Genomic DNA, 21965 nt, shown 5'->3' with positions numbered 1-21965 from the left:
TTTGGTCTCTAAAAGATATCCGACAGACACCAGATTGATGAATTTTACCGTAGACCACCATAGTCTCCCAAAATCCTGTAGGGAACACTGTGACACATGTAGTTTATATATATTTTAAAAGCTTGCTTACTTAAAATTTTGATGCATTTAAATCTTTATTATGTTATTCCAATCTGTAAATCTTGACTATCATATTCTTGACTCTATTATTCCTAAAGCAAGGCATTAAAATAGTCTCTGGTTTAACACTCACAAGCTTATGCGCACACACACACATTTTTTTACTCTGTATTCAGGAGGTTCACCCTCATTGTACATGGACAATTTCCTCTGGGTAGGGGATTCCAGTAAAGGCCAGTGATATATGAGCTGTGTGCTGTTGGTATTATAGTTCACAAATGGAACTAGAGAGACCCACAGCCATTCCAAACAGCACACTGACATTCAGTCAAAAAAATGCTACATAAACAACTATAGTTTCCTCACTGTATATTCTAGCTTCACTGTCTGGCACGCACATATGGTCATAGTTCTCTTGCACGGGTTGATGGGCACACCCAAACTGTTATCTCTGACCTGATGTGCTGTTCCGTATGGCTGGTCTGAGTGCTCTGTTATATAACACACAGACACCCACAATAAGCTCATGTTAATATGGATGAATTGCAGATGTATGCTGTTTTTGAAATCAGAAAAAGGCTCAGAATATGTAACCGGACTAGTTTAAATTTCAGCATTGAAGTGAGAAGTTTCCTCTACATCAGCATGAATAGACTGAGGTACACTGCATAATATAAGCCCACCATCATGTATGAAAACGAAAAAGTCTTCTACCATGATATGGTGAAAATCAGGTTTAGGGAAAGTGGTGAAGAAGAACATGCACCAGCACAATCCTCATTGACATTCTTGTCTTGTTTCTTGTGAAGCAGCAAGTTTAAATTTTTGGAGGATGAATGAGATTTGAGAGCTAAGCCAGAAGGCAAGATTTTCACGGAATAAATACAATTTCAGTTGTTTCTCACACAAAACTTTTTGGGGAAAATGAGGTGAACTTTTTCTATACACAGATTGTAGTACACTAATATTAGCATTTATTATTTATCTGTTTGGAAATATCCTGATGTTCTCCCCAGCAGGGTGGGTAGTTGTGTCCATCAGCTATAACCTTCAACCCTCTAGTTACTGATTCTTTCATATCATTTGAATTAGAAATGATCCAAGTCTGTTGACTTTACCTTGAGCTAACTTCTTTCTCCCTTAGGTGGCAAAAGTTGAGTTGTTTTGCTTCTTTTTTGTTTTTTTCTTTTCATTTTGAATTGAGAAGTAGTACCCATTGGTTGTATTTGTGTTTGAGCAGAGTTGGATCACAACAGGTCAGCCCAAGTCTTTTTGGATTTCTGGATTATTTTTTCCTCAAGGATTTCTCACAGGTAAGTAACACGTTTGCTTACTTGCTCTGGCAAATGAAATAAAATCCTAACAAAATTTGGCCCTCACCCATAGGTGAAATCCAAATGTTTACAGTATTTTTAAAACTTTGTTGAAACACCTTTTTTTCAATGAAGAGTTGGTTCATGTGTCTCATAGGTGCACTGCAGAATCATGCGCGCAAATACAACCTGCCCATTGATGAGCTGAATTTTCGTTTCAACATGGTACCAGTGTACAGAGACCAGACCCTTGTCACTGAAGCTCTGAAAACCCTTGAGCCAGGGGAAGAACTTGACATGGACAAGGAGGTCAGTCCAGAAACATGCAGGGATTATTCAGCATATATTTTCTGATATGTTTACAGCAGAAACTTCAGATGGTTACATGATAAAGGGATTTAAGTTTTATTTTTTCTCTGAGGTTCACTTTTTTTTTAGCATGAACAACAAGTCATAATTAATTTTTTCGTGACCATTTTACTTATTGAATTAAACTACCATTGAGGCGTTTGGACTTGGCTTATGCTCAGCAAAGCTGCATTTATTTGATCAGAAAATACAGTAAAAACAATATTGTAAAATATTATTACTATTTAAAATAACTGTTTTCTATTTTAATATATGTTAAAATGTAATTTATTCCTGTGATGGCAAAGCTGAATTTTCAACGGCCACGACTCCATGTCACATGATCCTTCAGAAATAATTTTAATATGCTAATTTGGTACTCAAGAAACATTTGTGGAAACAGTTGTATGCAGTAGAAACCATGATGCATGGAAATGGATGGGCCAGTCTTAAAATATGCTTTTTGAACTGAGGAGAAAGATTTGTGTTTTGAAACCAAACTTTCATTGTCATACAATTTTCCTTGGTTAATTATTTCATTTCAAAATATCAAGGAAAAGGTTTGTAATGGTATAGCTCTTTTAAAATCTGACACCATGAATGAAGTCAATACTTTGTGGTTTCCCTTTTAGCTTCCCACCACGGAGGATGGTGTGTTGGTTCATGGGATGTTCATGGATGCTTGTCGCTGGGATGACACAAACATGGTTATTGAGGATGCTCTGTCGAGAGTGATGAATCCCATGCTGCCTGTGGTGCATTTCGAACCTCAGCAAAACTATGTTCCTGAGCCCACCCTATACCATGCACCTCTGTACAAGACCTCCATTCGTGCTGGAACTCTGTCAACTACAGGTTATTTTTTGACTTGTTCAGAACTTCATCTTGTGTCAAGTTTAAATAGTTATCCTGTTCCCACCACAGAGTGAAATATATAAAAGCCTAATTGTAGCTTTAAACCTCACAATTGTAAATTTATTTCATATTTTAAAATTCAGCTCAAAATTAGCCCACAATTACCCATAATTAACTTCAGGTTTTATCCTGGAAACATGGTTCCATATTTTTACTGGAGAAAAAAATTACATTGTCTATAAAGCTGTTTTTAAACCACTAGTATCAGACCGTAGCTTTGAAATTGTATTATATGTCTTATCATATTTTTATCATTTTGATTGTTTCTTTTATTTAATTGTATATTTTGTTCTGTCTGTTAGGACACTCCACAAATTTTGTGGTAACTGTGATGTTGCCATCCAACCAGCCCAGTGACTACTGGATCTCAAAAGCATCTGCACTACTCTGCCAACTCAATGAATAAGCAACGCTGTATGCTTTACTTCACTTACTTCTTGAAAATTTAGATCCTTTCTCAACAGAGCTTTTAGTGTTTTGAGCATAAGTAACATTAAAGCCTTAAAAAAACATTAAAAATGAATTGTAAATCAAAATGAACTGGAATGTCGTAGTGTTTATATGCTAAGCACAGAGCCACCAGTGTTGCCTTGGTATTTGCAATTCTAATAAGTAGAGATACCAGTTGTAAAAGAAAAAACGAGGTTAAACAAAACATGCCCCATGCACAATATACAGAAAGTGAAAATTAAATGCTGGAAAATTCTTCTCCAAAATACATAGATTCACCTATAACTTTTTAAATTTTTTATTTTTTAAATCTATATTTTCTAACAAAATGACGTATATCCACAGTGTTTACATAGTATTTTTACATAATACAACAGAGCACAGGGTCAGAATGAAGTCACAAAATAATGACACTCTTGATTACTCGGACTAACCAGACACAAGTGAGAGATTTCAACAGACTAATAACTGTAATATTTATATAAAAAATATCAAAATGATGAAAAGTGACAGTTAAAGAGCATATTAATTCTACCATACATGTATGTTAATGTTGCTTTGGTAAGGAAATGTTTGCTAAAAATGTACGGAATTTTATGTCAGTTCAGTGATAACTAAATTCTAAAATAATAGTATTAAATGATACCAAAAATATTACTAAAGCCAAGGAATGAAATGAAACAGTGTGACTTCCAAAGGGATTATGGGATTGATTATGTTTGAATTTCAGCACATAAACTTCACAGACACATTTTTAGCTGTTGTGACTAACAGTTTTAGCTCACTGAACACATCTCTACATAAACCAACCCTCAAGTGCTCAGTCCAGATACATTATATAAAGACATTAAATATCACCCAAACAGCTTGTCCAAGGGTATGTATGTTTGTTCGAAAAGTCACATTTCAAAAATACACAACTTTGTCAAGTTTTTTTTTGTTTGTTTGTTTTTTTGTAACAACAGTTCAGAAGAGGAAGGAATTTACTTTGGTGGTAGACACTTCTCACACTCAATCACGTGGTGTTTTTATATATATATATCTTTAAAAACAAAAGAAAACAAATGAAAATGCAAAGCTATTACGATTATGTGAAGTCTTCGAGACAGCCTCAATGAAGTTTGGCGCGGACATGAGAATGGTAAAGGTGCAGATAATGGAGAAAAGTGAAAACGCCACCAGACAGAGCCGATCCACGACTGCTGCTGCAAATTTCCACTCGCTGCAGATGGCCTCGGCCTCATCCTGGTCACGGAACCGCTGAGCGATGTACATCACCTCCGCTAGGATGCGATTGATCTCCTGTTCACCTACAAACATCCTAACTGCCTCCCGCTGTTCTTCGTTTGGTGACCCACCGACCGCCCACCGCTGCAAGACACACCAGAGTCGCTGCTGGGTGGGCAGCAAGCACTGTCAATGGAGTGGTAGCCAAAGTACAGGTTCATGTGACCGTTGGTGGTGGAGTTGGTAGAGGATGGCTGACCAGGCATGACTCCCATTTGAATGCTGCTGGCGCTGGCGTGGTGCGCTGGAGAGTGGTCATATTTGTAGCTAGCTTTGCGTTCCTCACCAGGCTTCTTCATGCGCAAGAACCAGGCACACCAGTTTAGCAGGATCACGCGCACCTAAGAAAAGCAGGAAGAATCTACTTAAAGATGAAGCTCTCAGATGGGTGAACGAGACATTCCTGTCTTTATTTTGATGATATGCTGTATGAAGTTGGTATATTTCATTAGATTGTGGAGAAAGTGTCCACTGAAGGTTTGTGTGTTTAAAGATTCAGACCTGCTTCAAGTGGCAGGTGCGTCCCACTGGACATGAACCAAATAAGAAATACCAGACAGCTGTAGCTAAGAGCTCTTTTCTTCTTGTAAGAGTAGCAGAGGAGACATTAAACTTTAATACAAATAGACCTCATTACATCTCCAGTGGGAGACCATGATGCCAACTGCATTCTACAACTCGCTTACATTGCTTATATTCAGGAGGCTTTCTCAGATTTCTGTGAGAAGTGATTTTTTATTCAGTTGGATTTTTGTGAATGCAGCACTAGTTGTTTGAACGGAAAGCAGTATTTTAAGTTTTAAGAACACAATTCCTGATAGTTTGTATTGTTCCAAAATGTGTTTGGTCACACTTAAGGTCCAATTCTCCTATAAACAAACCATTAACTATGACTTTTGCCTCGATAAGCTCCTAATTTGCTGCTTATTAATTGTTAGTAAGGTAGTTGTTTAGTTTAGGTATTGGGTAGGATTAGAGATATGGTCATGCAGAACATGTGCTTTATAAGTACTAATAAACAGCCAATATGTTAATAGCAGGCATGCTAATAAGCAACTAGTTAATAGTGAGAACTGGTCTCTATACTAAAGTGTTACCCTTTGTATTACTTAAAAAATATTGCAGTCTTTTGTCTTTTTTGTCTTTTGAATACCTAGGTATTGTGCTGAAAGGTGTTCCACGCATTCTGTTTATCATTATTTACAGGCCTCCAAAATACTCTCCAGCCTTTGTGGAAGAGGTCACAGAACTGTTATCAATGATTTCCTCAGAGTTTGACTGTTTTACTATTGCAGGGGATTTTAATATTCACATAGATAATGCAGAAATCAAAACTGCAAAAGAAATTATAACTGTTTTAAATACTTTTGACCTGATTCAGCATGTACATGGACCCACACGCACGCTTATTAAGATAATAAATGATATTCGTTTCAATTCTGATTCTGGCAAAATATCAGTGCTGGTACTACTAGATCTTAGTACTGTGTTTGACACTGTTGATCATAACATACTTCTAGAGAGACTAGAAAACTAGGTCGGGCTTTCTGGGATGGTATTCAAATGTTTCAGTGTGACTTCCAAAGGGATTATGGGATTGATTATGTTTGAATTTCAGCACATAAACTTCACAGACACATTTTTAGCTGTTGTGACTAACAGTTTTAGCTCACTGAACACATCTCTACATAAACCAACCCTCAAGTGCTCAGTCCAGATACATTATATAAAGACATTAAATATCACCCAAACAGCTTGTCCAAGGGTATGTATGTTTGTTCGAAAAGTCACATTTCAAAAATACACAACTTTGTCAAGTTTTTTTTTGTTTGTTTGTTTTTTTGTAACAACAGTTCAGAAGAGGAAGGAATTTACTTTGGTGGTAGACACTTCTCACACTCAATCACGTGGTGTTTTTATATATATATATCTTTAAAAACAAAAGAAAACAAATGAAAATGCAAAGCTATTACGATTATGTGAAGTCTTTCGAGACAGCCTCAATGAAGTTTGGCGCGGACATGAGAATGGTAAAGGTGCAGATAATGGAGAAAAGTGAAAACGCCACCAGACAGAGCCGATCCACGACTGCTGCTGCAAATTTCCACTCGCTGCAGATGGCCTCGGCCTCATCCTGGTCACGGAACCGCTGAGCGATGTACATCACCTCCGCTAGGATGCGATTGATCTCCTGTTCACCTACAAACATCCTAACTGCCTCCCGCTGTTCTTCGTTTGGTGACCCACCGACTCGCCCACCGCTGCAAGACACACCAGAGTCGCTGCTGGGTGGGCAGCAAGCACTGTCAATGGAGTGGTAGCCAAAGTACAGGTTCATGTGACCGTTGGTGGTGGAGTTGGTAGAGGATGGCTGACCAGGCATGACTCCCATTTGAATGCTGCTGGCGCTGGCGTGGTGCGCTGGAGAGTGGTCATATTTGTAGCTAGCTTTGCGTTCCTCACCAGGCTTCTTCATGCGCAAGAACCAGGCACACCAGTTTAGCAGGATCACGCGCACCTAAGAAAAGCAGGAAGAATCTACTTAAAGATGAAGCTCTCAGATGGGTGAACGAGACATTCCTGTCTTTATTTTGATGATATGCTGTATGAAGTTGGTATATTTCATTAGATTGTGGAGAAAGTGTCCACTGAAGGTTTGTGTGTTTAAAGATTCAGACCTGCTTCAAGTGGCAGGTGCGTCCCACTGGACATGAACCAAATAAGAAATACCAGACAGCTGTAGCTAAGAGCTCTTTTCTTCTTGTAAGAGTAGCAGAGGAGACATTAAACTTTAATACAAATAGACCTCATTACATCTCCAGTGGGAGACCATGATGCCAACTGCATTCTACAACTCGCTTACATTGCTTATATTCAGGAGGCTTTCTCAGATTTCTGTGAGAAGTGATTTTTTATTCAGTTGGATTTTTGTGAATGCAGCACTAGTTGTTTGAACGGAAAGCAGTATTTTAAGTTTTAAGAACACAATTCCTGATAGTTTGTATTGTTCCAAAAATGTGTTTGGTCACACTTAAGGTCCAATTCTCCCTATAAACAAACCATTAACTATGACTTTTGCCTCGATAAGCTCCTAATTTGCTGCTTATTAATTGTTAGTAAGGTAGTTGTTTAGTTTAGGTATTGGGTAGGATTAGAGATATGGTCATGCAGAACATGTGCTTTATAAGTACTAATAAACAGCCAATATGTTAATAGCAGGCATGCTAATAAGCAACTAGTTAATAGTGAGAACTGGTCTCTATACTAAAGTGTTACCCTTTGTATTACTTAAAAAATATTGCAGTCTTTTGTCTTTTTTGTCTTTTGAATACCTAGGTATTGTGCTGAAAGGTGTTCCACGCATTCTGTTTATCATTATTTACAGGCCTCCAAAATACTCTCCAGCCTTTGTGGAAGAGGTCACAGAACTGTTATCAATGATTTCCTCAGAGTTTGACTGTTTTACTATTGCAGGGGATTTTAATATTCACATAGATAATGCAGAAATCAAAACTGCAAAAGAAATTATAACTGTTTTAAATACTTTTGACCTGATTCAGCATGTACATGGACCCACACGCACGCTTATTAAGATAATAAATGATATTCGTTTCAATTCTGATTCTGGCAAAATATCAGTGCTGGTACTACTAGATCTTAGTACTGTGTTTGACACTGTTGATCATAACATACTTCTAGAGAGACTAGAAAACTAGGTCGGGCTTTCTGGGATGGTATTCAAATGTTTCAGGTCATACTTAGAAGGGAGAGGTTATTATGTGAGTATAGGAGAGCATAAGTCTAAGTGGACGTCCATGACATGCGGAGTCCCACAAGGATTTACCTAGCCTTATCTCCAAATGACTATAGCCCCATTGACTCCCTCTGCCAATGCATTGATGAAATAAACTGTTGGATGTGCCATAACTTTCTTCAGTTAAACAAGGAGAAAACTGAAATCATTGCATTTGGAAACAAAGAAGTTCTCAAGGTGAATGCATACCTTGACTCTAGGGGTCAAACAACTAAAAATCAAGTCACACTTTATAGGTGGCCTTAATGTACTTACATCAAAAAATAAGTACAATGTACTTATTGTGTTCATATTGTATTGCAAAACACATTTCCTGCTATTGAGGTGGGATATGGGTAAGGTTAGGGATAGATTTGGTGGTTTGGGTAGGTTTAAGGGTGGGTTAAGGTGTAAGGGATGGGTCAACAGTGTAATTCTAAATGTAATTACATAAATTAATTACAGATGTAATTACATATAGGTATTTTTAAGAATATAAGTACAATGTAAACACATGTATGTACACAATAAGTGCATTGTACCAAATGATTAATTTAAATGTAAGTACATAGTAGTTAAGGCCAACTAATATAAAGTGGGACCCTTGTTCATGCCTTTATCACCAGCAGGGTGGATTATTGTAATGGTCTCCTCACCGGCCTTCCGGAGAAGACCATTAGACAGCTGCAGCTCATCCAGAACGCTGCTGCCAGGATTCTGACTAGAACCAGAAAATCTGAGCATATCACACCAGTCCTCAGGTCCTTACACTGGCTTCCAGTTACATTTAGGATTGATTTTAAAGTACTTTTACTCATTTACAAATCACTCAATGGCCTAGGACCTAAATACATTGCAGATATGCTCACTGAATATAAACCTAACAGACCACTCAGATCATTAGGATCGAGTCAGTTAGAAATACCAAGGGTTTACACAAAACAAGGGGAGTCCGCTTTTAGCTATTATGCCGCCCGCAGTTGGAACCAGCTTCCAGAAGAGATCAGATGTGCTAAAACATTAGCCACATTTAAATCCAGACTCAAAACTCATCTGTTTAGCTGTGTATTTGTCAAACGAGCACTGTGCTACGTCCGAACTGATTGCACTATGTATAATCATTTTCTATTCTTAACTGTTTTAAATTCTTTTTAAATCAATTTTTATATCTTGTTTTTATTATTATTTTTTAATTCCTTGTTTTTATTGTTGTGACTTTTATTTTATTTTTAAATGACTTTTTCACTTCCTTTTATGTAAAGCACTTTGAATTACCACTGTGTATGAAATGTGCTATATAAATAAACTTGCCTTGCCTTTCAGTAACAGTCTGCAAACGATGTGAAGTGATTTTAATGAACTTACACTTGAAAATAAAGGTTCTTTATTGACACCTTTGGTTCCATGTAGCATCTTTAACATCCATTTAAACTTCCCATTGCACAGAAGGTTATTTATAGTGGAAAAAAAGTTTCTTAAGATTCCTCACACTAGAAAAAAAAAATGTTTCTTTTAACCCAAAATTTTTCTTTAATGGCATCACTGTGATTCCCTTTTGGAATATTTATTTTTAAGAGTGTAGATGTATGGATAAGGAAGCCCGAAGTCTGGAATAGCCTACACTATGCTATTTTTGTACAGATTTTTTTCCCCAGTTTGCAGTCTGGAGGAGTTGACGCTAATTGCTGAAAGATGCCGCAGATTTTGGGCAGTTGGAGTTGACCGATTTCACAGAAAATCGCACAGTGTGTGATGGAACTTTTTATCTTGAGACTCTGATTCCATCCAGTCAGTATCTCAAACACATTTGATGTTTTGAACTGATTTTAGAACAATATTGTTTTCAGTTGTGCATCTCCTGGCAATGAGGCACATTCTTCTGTGTGAGTTTGTGTTTTCAGTTTTAGGTATTTTAATACAAAAATGAGAAATGTTGCCTTGGCAACTGGCTGAAATAGTTTTTTTTTGTTTTTCATCTTTTATTTCAGTTAATATTTATTTTATTTCAAATAATGAAAATAGTTTATGGTTCTTAGTTTTAGTCAACAAGCCTGTTCTGGGGTCATAGTCCTCCTCTTTTTTCACCTTAAAATTAAACAATCTGCTTTAAAAAGTTTTCACTTACCCATCTTGGCATCTTTCCCCCTTGTGGATCATGGTGATGAAACTGCAGAACAAGGACGGTGACAACAACGGACAAACCCACAATCATCATGGTGCTGGCAAAGTACTGAGCTAAGGAGAAAAGAAGAAACGAGCTTTTAAATCTGCAAGCTGTGCAGACTAAAACATCATCAACGGCCAAAAAGTTCTGTGTGAGATTCAGTATGATATCAAAATTCAGCAATTTGCACTTACCTATGAGAGGAACTGAGTCAGAGGTGGCCGGCATGATCTCAGCCACTAGCAGCATGAAGACCGTTAATGACAAGAGGACAGTGATACCTGACAGATGGCAAAGTGGAAAAGTAAGTATAAAACAAAATGTCATTCCTTCAACATGCATAAACTTTGCATAAAGCATTGTGATAAAAAAACAAAGCTTTATGGTTAAGCATGTCATCTCACCCAGTGATATCTTCTCTCCAGAATCTGCTGGCAGCAGGAAGACGAGCAGAGCCAGGCCAGAGATGAGCACACAGGGAATGAGCAGGTTCAGACCATAGTACAATGTTCGCCTGCGCATCGTTACTGTAAATGTCACGTCAGGGTACGGCTCCTTACAGCACTCATAATACAACTCATTACGCTTCCCAGGGACCCCTGACAAAACACAAAGGAACACATTCAGGTTTATGTCGTACAACAGCAGATATTTTCCACTAATACAGTACACTCTGGTGTCGCCTTACTTTTTGTTGCTAAAATGATTAGATATTGTCTTACATACTGTATGTTCTGTCCCACCTCAGGGGTCTTGATTACTTTATATTAATGACTAAAAATCTCATAATGAGAAACTAAGTCATTATGAGAAAACATGAGAAAGTTTTGTCATTATTATGAAAAAAATCTGTCAATTCACAAGATACTAAGTCATAATGACTTCTATTTCATCGAAAATGTATTCCGTGTATGTATATATATATATATATATATATATCCTTTTGTATATTTTTTATATATGCTGTCTTTATTAAAAGAGGTAAAAGCTAAGGCAGCACTTCAAAGTGACCCTTCCACAACAGAACTGAGATGAAGGCTTTTCTGAAAATAAAGGCTGTCAGCCAAGACGAGCGTATTTGTGACAGGACCAAATCATAGACAGGATCTTCGTGACCTTTAAAGTGCATAACCTCCAAAACTTTAAATCTAAAGCAAACATAAGATTCAGCCATTATTTATTCTCTATTTCTTGTCCTTGATCTGTGTGTGCACAAGACTAATATTTGCTTTCCAATTTCCTAATTTTTGCAATGCACTCCACTTAATCCTGTAGTGCTCTCCAAAGTGTGCATGCAATTCAATAATTCTGTGCTTCATAGTCAAACAAGCACAACCCAAGTTTTAATGATATGAAACATGGGCAATGTTTTCTATAATATACTGTATAGTATCTTAAAATGCAATTATGCAATTCAATAACTCTGTGCTTCATAATGACGAAGAGTTTTATTTATCAAAATATAAATTAAGTATAATCAATGTGAATATAACCATTTATGTATCAAGTTATTCTCCTAATATAATCATATCTCTGCCTGTGTGTAAAGGCCTGCATGAGAATGGAATGTGCAGACATTTCAAAACTACAGTATATGGTGAAGCTGCACACTCTACTCTCACACTCCTCATCTCCCTTAACATAAATTGAGGCCCCTGTCTACTTCCTAAAAGCAGGCTGGAGACAGCCAAAAAAGGTAAAACGACTATGTATGAAATGTATTGAACACGCCTAGAGAAATTCAATATGCAGTTCAATAATTCTGTGCCTCATAGTCAAACCCAAGTTTTAATGATATGAAACACAGCAATGTTTTCTATAATATAGTATCTTAAAATGCAATCCATACTTCAAAATGCATGAAATAAACATCATTTCTACCAGTTGCAAGAGTAAAGGGAAACAACGACATGACATGTTGCAAACGAGGCAGTCTTGATCTGTCAGGGTCAGACAGCCCTCCTCTCCAATTGATTAAAAATTAAATCAAAATTGTAATTAATCAAACTAGGCAGGCGGAGGAAAAGCTTTCATCAGGATTTCACGCTGGTCAGAATTGTCATGACACTCAGAGACAATCACATCAAAGCAAATTTCTGGTTTGAGTCATTTAACTGATTACTAAAGGGCTACCTGAGTGATGTGGTTTGTGTGTGTATTTGAAGGGGGAGGGATTTGCAATCATAGTTATGCAAATTTGTGAGATGAATGAAAAAAACACCTAATAGCACATACAACGATTCTTGTTGCATATCATATATGTTTGCACTACTCTGTAACGGGATGACCAGTAGGTTGTGGCTGTGTGTGTGCAATGTGTGTCTCCCTGCAGTGTTAAAGATGCCCGTTCACAGACTGCCCATGTCACTGCACAACCTTGGCACGCAACTGGCTATTGGCGCCAGCCAAAATCAGTGCCAAAGCACTGCCAACTACCATCAGGACCCCATCTGTCGAACAGACCCTGGGTCACATTGGCATTGAAAGCGAAAAAATGAGAGACTGAGACAGAAATAGAGAGATTAAAAAACCAAACACAATCAGATTATGAGATTAGAAAATCTGCGCCACACAAACATTCATTTCTAATATTAGTGCAAAACATCCTATAGTGTTGCACGATATTTAATCCTGTTACAATGTAAAATCACACAGAAAAGAAATTACTTTGTTGTGATCGACAGGATGTTAAAATTCTGTATGTGCTGTCTTAATCCATGAAAATGACAGAAGGAATGCTCTCCTGAGAAAATGAGTCAAGACACTTTCTTTTTATTGTCCACCTGAGTATGAACATAAAGAAATTTCTTTCAAAGACCTTTTGTACCGTGTGTTAAGTTTGTGTTCCCTACAGTCCAGCAGGGAGGACGAAATTATCACCTCAGCATTCAGATAAACCAACAACACTTTAACAGTCTTCCATTCATCAAAAGTGTCCCTCCAGGCAAAGAAAACCATTCAAACACACATGACCTATACTGAGCACACAATAATGCATTACTGACACTTGAAACCCCAAATGTGTGAAAGGCAAACAGATCTATATACCATTAAAGAAGGAATGTGTGAGTCACAGGTGTTTGTACTCAATGCTTTCATAAAAATGGATTTGGTTTCTCACAAAATGCTCCCTCTTTTAAAACACCAAATTCATTCAAAATTGAAACAAATATATATATATATACACACACACACACACACACACACACACACATATATATATATATATATATATATATATTAGCTAAAAAATAATATAAAATATATAAAGACTGTATAAACATCATATTTTATTGCAGCTAGTTGCCAAAACAACTCAAAAGGCCAGACATCTCTGAAATCTACCCAAAGAAAGAACTTTACAGTATCTCAATAGTAATGCCAGGGACTCTCACCCACTAAATCCCATTCTCCATTGGGAATGTATGAAGAGATGTCCACTGCTTGCATCTGTAGGTCCAGCAGCCAGCCGTTATGAGTCCAGGAGCCAAATTTGAGGTCACATTTCTGTATATCGAATGGGAACCAGCGCACATCTATGTAACATGTACTCTTCAGAATACCTGCATGATTACACACAAACACATACATACCTGTATCAACAAAATTAATAATAGTAGAGAAAAACACTTTCAACTGCAATTGTATGAATGAAAATTATCTTAACTATTACACTATACTCTAAAGACAGGGCCACTATTTACACTAAGTGTGAATAAGAATGGATTCTATTGACACCAGGTGAAAATACCAGTATTTTCTTAGTGATAAGCTATTTTACAGTGCAAATAGCAATAAGTGCAAATAGCAATTCTATTTATTCTATTCTTTTTATTGATTATATTATATTCTGTTAATGATTCTATTTATACTATGCAAAATCTTTAATTTAGTTTTCAGGTCTTGTAGACGGGGATCTAGCTGAAGTGATGGTGTTCACTACCGCTGGAGGTAGCCCACCTAGAACCTCCGCGTCCCGTCCAGGGACCATATGTGGAGATTCCACATGTCTGGACGTGGGTGCCAGAGGGTGCCCCCTCTCTGAGAAAGGAGATCCCTCCTCAGAGGAATTCACATCAGTTCTGGGAACCAAGTCCAATTGGGCCAGTATGGCGCCACTAGGAGGACCTGCTCCTCGTCCTCCCTGAGCTTGCACAGTGTTTGTGCGAGAAGGCTCACTGGGGATGCATTGAAAGATGCGTTTCTGCGTCAACATCCTGAACGGGAGCTTGTGAAAGGCCCGGTTCAGAACACGCAGGTCCAAGATTGGTCATAACCCACCACCTTTCTTGGATACGATGAAGTAAGGGCTGTAAAACCCTGACCTTATCTCGGCTGGAGGGACCGGCTGTATCGCATCCTTCGCCAGCAGGATCGCAATCTCTGCACGCAAGACAGGAGCACAGAGGTGTTCAGCACAGAGGTGAACCGAGTGCCCCTGAACTTGGGAGGGTGCCGGGCAAACTGAATCGCATAGCCGAGTCTGATAGTTCTTGTGAGCCAGCAAGACGGTCTGGGGAGCTCTAGCCAGGCCCCCAGAGACCGAACAAGCGAGACTAGGGGAACAGCGAAGTGGAACACAGGGACCTGACCCAGAAGGCAGTGTGTCCCAGAGAGGGGTCTGAGTGCGCGGTGCGACACTTACCTGGCAAAATACGGGTTAAAATTCCGGTATTAAAATTTGCCAATATGATCATTTCTTTTCAAGTTGGCTGATAATAAAAATTATATTATATTTTGTTTTAATATAGAAAAATATGTACATTTTAAATGTGCATTTAAAATGCAACATTTGAATTTAAATGCTACATGTGACATGTGTACATGTTATACAACAGTTCATTCTGGTCCTCGAATCTGATTGGCTGAGGCTACGTTTACACTAGTGTGTTTTCATTTTAAAATGGCGTTTTAATATGCGTTCAACAATGAACATGATGTTATTGTTTACAATATGCCATCGTTTTCAAGTAGCATATTGTAAAAGTCTCCGTTTTGGTCCGTTTACACTGAAATGCAACCCCAGAATTTTTTTACTAAAATGGGGTCTGCAGCGTTTTCAAAAGTCTTGAAAACACTGGAGTAGTGTAAACGACAGGCATAACCGTAGCAAAACTTATGCATTTTAAAATGAAAACGTACTAGTGTAAACGTAGCCTGATTCTTTCTGATTCATCATTTGTATCACTCCGCTTGTGGTATTTCCAGAGCCTTCCAGTGGCTTTGGTATTTCTCACAGCAAGTGTCATGGTGGACTTCTAAACCCTGCTCCTGCTGTTGTGTGACAGAATGTAGTTTTTTAGGTGAGAATTTAGTTGTTTATCTATTGAATAATAATGTTAACTGTCAACTTGAGATTTGAATACGTTGCAGAAGGAAGTAATTCTGCATACAAAATGTTTTTTAAGACACTGTTGTAGTTTCTTATTCATTTACACATTTTTGCCTTTCAACTGTTGTATAAATGCAATATCACACTCGTAGATGTCTGATATCGCTCTACATCAACATCGGTCATGTAGCCTACAGAATGAAACACTGCTAAAGAAATATATTTAAAATTGTTATTAAATGATTAGTGTTTTAAATATGGTCATTATCATTAAGTGGTAAGAATAATTTGTACCTGGTGGTATGTACTGACAGGAACCTGATGCATTAACCAGGACGTTTGTATGGAAGGTGGCATCAAACCTCTCATCAGCACTGCAGAGAAAGAACAGAACAAAGTTCACTTAGAATATTTCTGCAATGTTTCCTCAAATGTTTGCTGCCCTGTAATTTGCATCAACTAACACACATTGGACAATCAAATACTAGTTATTGTCTTCATACTATGTAATCGGTCATGATGCAACTTAAAATAGCTTCTATCCCAGTAGCTCTCTGCAGAATAATTTGTATCCTTGTCCTTTTGTGTTTCTCCTACCTCCCACAAGAATAATGTTCTGTTGATTAAAATGTCCAATGCAATTGACATTGTGGTAACAAGGAGGCAGTCCAGCAGTTGTATTATTCAAAAACCTATTCATAATTAATCATACATACCAAAGCACCATCAGCAATATGATTAAGAAATGAAATTAAAGTAAAATTATTAAGTAAAATCTTAGCAGGGACAGAGGCGTTTGATAATACCTTTGTAAAATAATGTCATAGTGACATTTCCTCAGTGACATTTAGGACTTATTAGTATGTAGGAGTTAAACAATATGGTTTTAAATATGTCAGAGTAATTATACACGTTGTGACCTTTTATTTGTCACATTAGTCATTTAATTAGTATTTGGACAGAGTTTGTGTAGGGTTGTACATGTGTGTATGTGAGTGGAAGTGTAAAATGGGAACACACAAATATGCATCATGTATATACTGTATGTCCAGTACACTCCAGTGTGTTTTTGTGTGTATAATTGTGCTCTGACTTCAGGTACTATGGATGCTAAAGCAAAAATGCTGAAATATGCATGTCATGCAATATGCATGCTACACATTATGAAATTGTAAGCACTATGTGGCATCATATTTACAAAGTCAGCATATGCAGCATAGGTCTGGTTGAAATGAGAAAATCCAGCATTTAGACATGATAGTATTTATTAATATTTTTTAATTTTATTTATAGATTTTCATTTTTAATTTTAATTTTAGTTTAAGCTTTAGTCATTTTTATGCATTTGTTCTTTATTTATTTTCATTTAGCTTTAATTTATATCTATTTTAGTTTTAGTATTTTAACTTAAATGAAACTTATAGAAATGCTGCCATGTAACCAAAATAAGTTTAAAATATTATAATATTGTATTTTATTTTCAATCAATAAAAAGTAATGATTTTTTTTTTTTTACTTATTCTTCACACTGTTTTATTACTGGGCTTTGAGCTAAAAATTCAAATACCATCATGTAACTTAAAACAAACTGCAAAGATTGCAATCACTGCAATTTCCCCAAAAGTACTGCCCTATTTGTGATATTCTCCTATGACATTCCTTTCAATCTTAAAACTTTTCTTAAAAACCTTTTTGTAAAGTCATAGAGGACAAAATCCCAATCAAAGTTCCATACTGTGAAATTTTAACTGTCACTGCTCTTTGCTGTTGGACATCAAAGATGACCTTTCAGCTGCATAGCCAAGATAATAATGTCCCTAATCCTTTCCATTCTCAGAAAGCTGTCCCTTTTTTTAAATGGTGGTTTGGCAGATTACAACCTGCCAAACTGAAAGGAGCCTGCCTGACTAACAGCCATGGTAAAAAAAAAAAAACAATATCTCACATAATGACGGAATAATTATTTTGACAGCAATTAGCACAAGAACCAGCCTGCAAATTACCAGTTTGCCATACAAATCACCTGTCATGCTCACAGTGATGCTCAACATAAAATATCCATTACATGCCTCTAAAAGAGTAACTCAATTGCTAATCAGTCATGCAGTCAGGTCAAAACTATGTAAAATTAACCCATTATTAGCAATAGTTGATATTTTTTGACAAGTAATACTTGTATAAATGAAGTGTAATAGTATGTCTAAATAGTTCATCTTACAGTATTTAAGTAAACAAAAAAAGGAACCTAAAATTTGTATAATAAAACTGGAATCTTCATTTCAGCAATTCCATGGCACTAGTGTCAATGAAATCACTCTCAATCATTGATATAAAATATCACAGAGCAGTATTAAAGAATGAATGTTCTTTAGTTAGTAGCTGACGTCATACATTCAGTTTTAGTGTTAATGTGGACAACAGGTGGTTGATTGTGTAGCTGAAGAAAAGAAGCATCTCTTTGACAATATCCTCTTGGCTCTCAGAGATAACATTAAGCTGACAACTCCATTGTGCACTGAAGCATTCTCCATGAATCTTCACACTAAAACAATCCGCAGACACATACAAAATAATCTGATTCATACCAGTTACTAATCTACTCTATTCTACAGTAATCCAATCTATTCTAAAACAAATTGAATCAATGGATGATCATACGTTCTTTTTTAGCTTCTGTCTGACACATTTACATTATATTGCTTAACTGGCACAAATGTCTCCAGTTTAATGCACAGTGGCATACCACACATATCTTAGAGGCCCCCACAAAAGATTATGATGGGGCCCCTCCCACCAGCAGTGATGTCATGTAAGAAAATTTATTGTGCACCTGCTGCAACATACTACTGAGTCTGTCTCCCCCATTTAGATAACTGGTTTATGCGGTGAATTATCATTGCATTGATGCGTTTTAGGTTATTATTGAATGACGTTTTTTAGTCAGACTGAAATCCCTGCAGGAAAGTATTTAGTCTATGAACGTGGAGGCAAAACTAAATTTAAGGGTAAGAACAGGTCAAAATATCTGTTTAACATGACAATTAAGGTCATTGCATGCCGAGTCCAAAATTTTCGTGTGCGTTTTTCTGTTTTTTTCGTATTCCTCATCCTTTACTATCCAAATGCATGCTACGGATGCGAAAATGCAGAAAATCGAACCTGATCCGAATTTTTTTATGATGGATGAAAGTTTCGGAAGCAGTGTGTAAACATGATTGACACAACATGAGGTCCTATTTATTTTTTAACGTGCGAAAATTTCAGACTCAGTGTGCAATGACCTTTTACAGTGGGAGATAAATGCTTAACTTAAAACTTTGTGCATTGCGTTCATATTCTGAGCTCTTGATCCTTTAATATCGCTGTCTTAATGCATAAGCCATGTTAAGTGTAAAAATATCTACTTCAATTATGGTGTCATTGTCGTTGAAGTACAGTGTATATCACCAGCAGGGTGGATTATTGTAATGGTCTCCTCACCGGCCTTCCGAAGAAGACCATTAGACAGCTGCAGCTCATCCAGAACGCTGCTGCCAGGATTCTGACTAGAACCAGAAAATCTGAGCATATCACACCAGTCCTCAGGTCCTTACACTGGCTTCCAGTTACATTTAGGATTGATTTTAAAGTACTTTTACTCATTTACAAATCACTCAATGGCCTAGGACCTAAATACATTGCAGATATGCTCACTGAATATAAACCTAACAGACCACTCAGATCATTAGGATCGAGTCAGTTAGAAATACCAAGGGTTGACACAAAACAAGGGGAGTCCGCTTTTAGCTATTATGCCGCCCGCAGTTGGAACCAGCTTCCAGAAGAGATCAGATGTGCTAAAACATTAGCCACATTTAAATCCAGACTCAAAACTCATCTGTTTAGCTGTGTATTTGTCAAACGAGCACTGTGCTACGTCCGAACTGATTGCACTATGTATAATCATTTTCTATTCTTAACTGTTTTAAAATTCTTTTTAAATAAATTTTTATATCTTCTTTTTATTATTATTATTTTTTAATTCCTTGTTTTTATTGTTGTGACTTTTTTTTAATGACTTTTTCGCTTCCTTTTATGTAAAGCACTTTGATTTACCACTGTGTATGAAATGTGCTATATAAATAAACTTGCCTTGCCTTGCCTTGTTGTTTTAAAATCACGTTAAGAGTTTTTCACGTGCTCTTCCACTCCACTGCACTACCTTTGCGCTCATGTTTCTCGTCTTTTGTAGTGTCTTGAACATGAGCGTTACAGAAACAAGTTTAAAGGTCCCCCCAAATTCCAAATTTTAAAATCAAAAACACATTCTGTATGATTTGTGAATGCCTTTTAGAATGTCCTGTCTAGAATGTCCCACGCACCGCGGGGGCTGCGGGGGTGTCCCGTACACCACTGGCACCACACCACATCCATCCACATTAAATATTTTAGCTAAATGCATCTCATCTTGTCTTTAGAGGTTTATCTACTTTCAACTCATCCTCAGAGTCAGGCAGCACAGTCAGCATTTCTGGATGTTCATCTCTTAATATATTCATCTTAACATAGCATGATGCTTTAGCTACTGTTTTCTGCCAAGAGGATCATTGTAATTGGCTGAGTGGCCATGAGCGATATTTTAAGGTGTGCATGATCTGGCAGAATTTGGATGATGTATGGATGGATTAAAAGTTCTTTACATCTTTTCCTCAAACAGCAAGTAAGTTGTTGTAATGCAGCTTCAGGAAGAGGTGACACCTGTCAAGCTACGACAAAAGACATTTGCATAATGCAGATTTATGAAGCCTGGCCATAGAGAAGGCAATTACTGTTGTCAGTCACTGACACAAAACACAGCTCCCATTTCTCTCTATCATACAGGCACATTTTGTTGCAATTCTAATTGTCCATGACAAACGTGTTAAATTAAAACCAAATGATTGTCGAAAATATGAAGTTATTGTTAGGGTGATATATGGTGGAAATAAACTGTTTGCAGAGCACATGGGACCAAATTAGACCAATACAGTAATGAATAAAAGAACATGCTGGTCATCACTTTACTAAGTGAATAATAACTAATACATGTACTAAGTTGGAAGATCTATTCTAAACCTTCGACACATTTCCTTCTTTCTACACGTCATGCTTCTCCATTCAATTTGTTAGTCCAGTGGTAACACACAAGATGTTCATTATTTGTCTTATTAATGTTGTACCATCAACCGATAGGAAATCTGCAAAATTCTGAATGGTTTGAACCCTGTCAAACACATTGCACATGCACAAGTTGCAGTTTCTTTCAAAACATCTGGCATATTCTTCCAGCCAGATTTGTTTATCCTTATCAAATTTTTGTTGTTGTTGTTGTTTACCACTTTTAAGGATGCAAACTAGTGAAATATTTTTAGTAACTCACCAAATGTTTTATTACATTGTCTTTCAAGCCCAGTTATTTTTGTCTAATAAAATCACCCAGCTGCAATCTGCTCTATAAATGAGTGTTGCACACAAAAGCTGGCACGCAATATGTAGTTGTAGTTCTGCTACAAAATGAAAAAGCTCATTTTAATTATTGTACTCAATCCAGATCATATAGTAAACCTGGATTACTACTCTTATTAAGACAACACCAAGAACATAGAGTCTGTGATCAAAACAATCAAAATCCCATCAAAACAAAATGACACCCTGGTTTAAAGATCTGCTATAACAGAATTACACATTAGCAATTTAAATGATGCTTGGAATATTGATTGATTGATTGTCAGAATACACAGATAGTTTAGAATGGTTATCAATAGAGAAACAGGAGGAACTGAAGGGAAATACCACTGATCATCTTTATCACTGGAATTTGAGGCAAATATTTGTAATCATGCATTTCTGCAGAATACACACAAAAGACTGTTTGAAAGAACAAAAAAGAAAGAAACGGGGGGATGGAAGTCTTGTAATCAGTGCAGTCCGTTATATAAAAAGAGGGTGGTGGTAGGGAAAGTGAATCTGACCTCTGAGCAGCTCTGTCTAAATAATACATAACACTACATCTGTCCACTCTCAGCACACACAAACACGGCCAACTCACAGCATGTTTTATATTACTGATAAGGGGGCATTAAGTGTGAAGTGAGAGAGTGATTATGTTGGGATTTACACTACAAATACAGCACGCTGCTATGCACAAGTGCAATTGTCAACTGTTTGCTGGAAATTTCAGTTTACATGTAACACATTTCTAGGGATAAATGTATTGTATAAATT

General features: G+C 36.9%; 2 protein-coding genes across 3 annotated transcripts in view; one reads left to right on the top strand and one right to left on the bottom strand.

Moving 5' to 3' along the window:
* Positions 1–4209, top strand: part of dnah6 (dynein, axonemal, heavy chain 6) — a 91941-nt gene extending 87732 nt beyond the window's left edge. For both annotated transcript variants that reach the window (XM_058775961.1, XM_058775950.1), the window contains exons 76-79: positions 1361–1433; positions 1591–1742; positions 2414–2636; positions 2999–4209. In XM_058775961.1, coding sequence (XP_058631944.1) covers positions 1361–1433; positions 1591–1742; positions 2414–2636; positions 2999–3102 — 552 coding nt within the window. In that variant the 3' untranslated portion in view covers positions 3103–4209. The remainder of the gene's footprint in view (positions 1–1360; positions 1434–1590; positions 1743–2413; positions 2637–2998) is intronic.
* A 1801-nt stretch (positions 4210–6010) lies between these two features.
* The window catches only part of chrna8 (cholinergic receptor, nicotinic, alpha 8), a 70225-nt gene continuing 54270 nt past the window's right edge, over positions 6011–21965 (bottom strand). Inside the window, exons 5-10 of the mRNA XM_058775973.1 lie at positions 16017–16096; positions 13786–13953; positions 10795–10989; positions 10585–10671; positions 10352–10461; positions 6011–6951 (exon numbers count right to left, since the gene is read on the bottom strand). Of these exons, the coding sequence (XP_058631956.1) occupies positions 6409–6951; positions 10352–10461; positions 10585–10671; positions 10795–10989; positions 13786–13953; positions 16017–16096 (1183 nt within the window). The 3' untranslated portion in view covers positions 6011–6408. The remainder of the gene's footprint in view (positions 6952–10351; positions 10462–10584; positions 10672–10794; positions 10990–13785; positions 13954–16016; positions 16097–21965) is intronic.

This window comes from Onychostoma macrolepis, chromosome 01, assembly GCF_012432095.1.
Source record: "Onychostoma macrolepis isolate SWU-2019 chromosome 01, ASM1243209v1, whole genome shotgun sequence".
NCBI lineage: Eukaryota > Metazoa > Chordata > Actinopteri > Cypriniformes > Cyprinidae > Onychostoma > Onychostoma macrolepis.
Note: the sequence above shows the minus strand (reverse complement) of the source record. Positions and strands in the feature narration are given on the sequence as shown.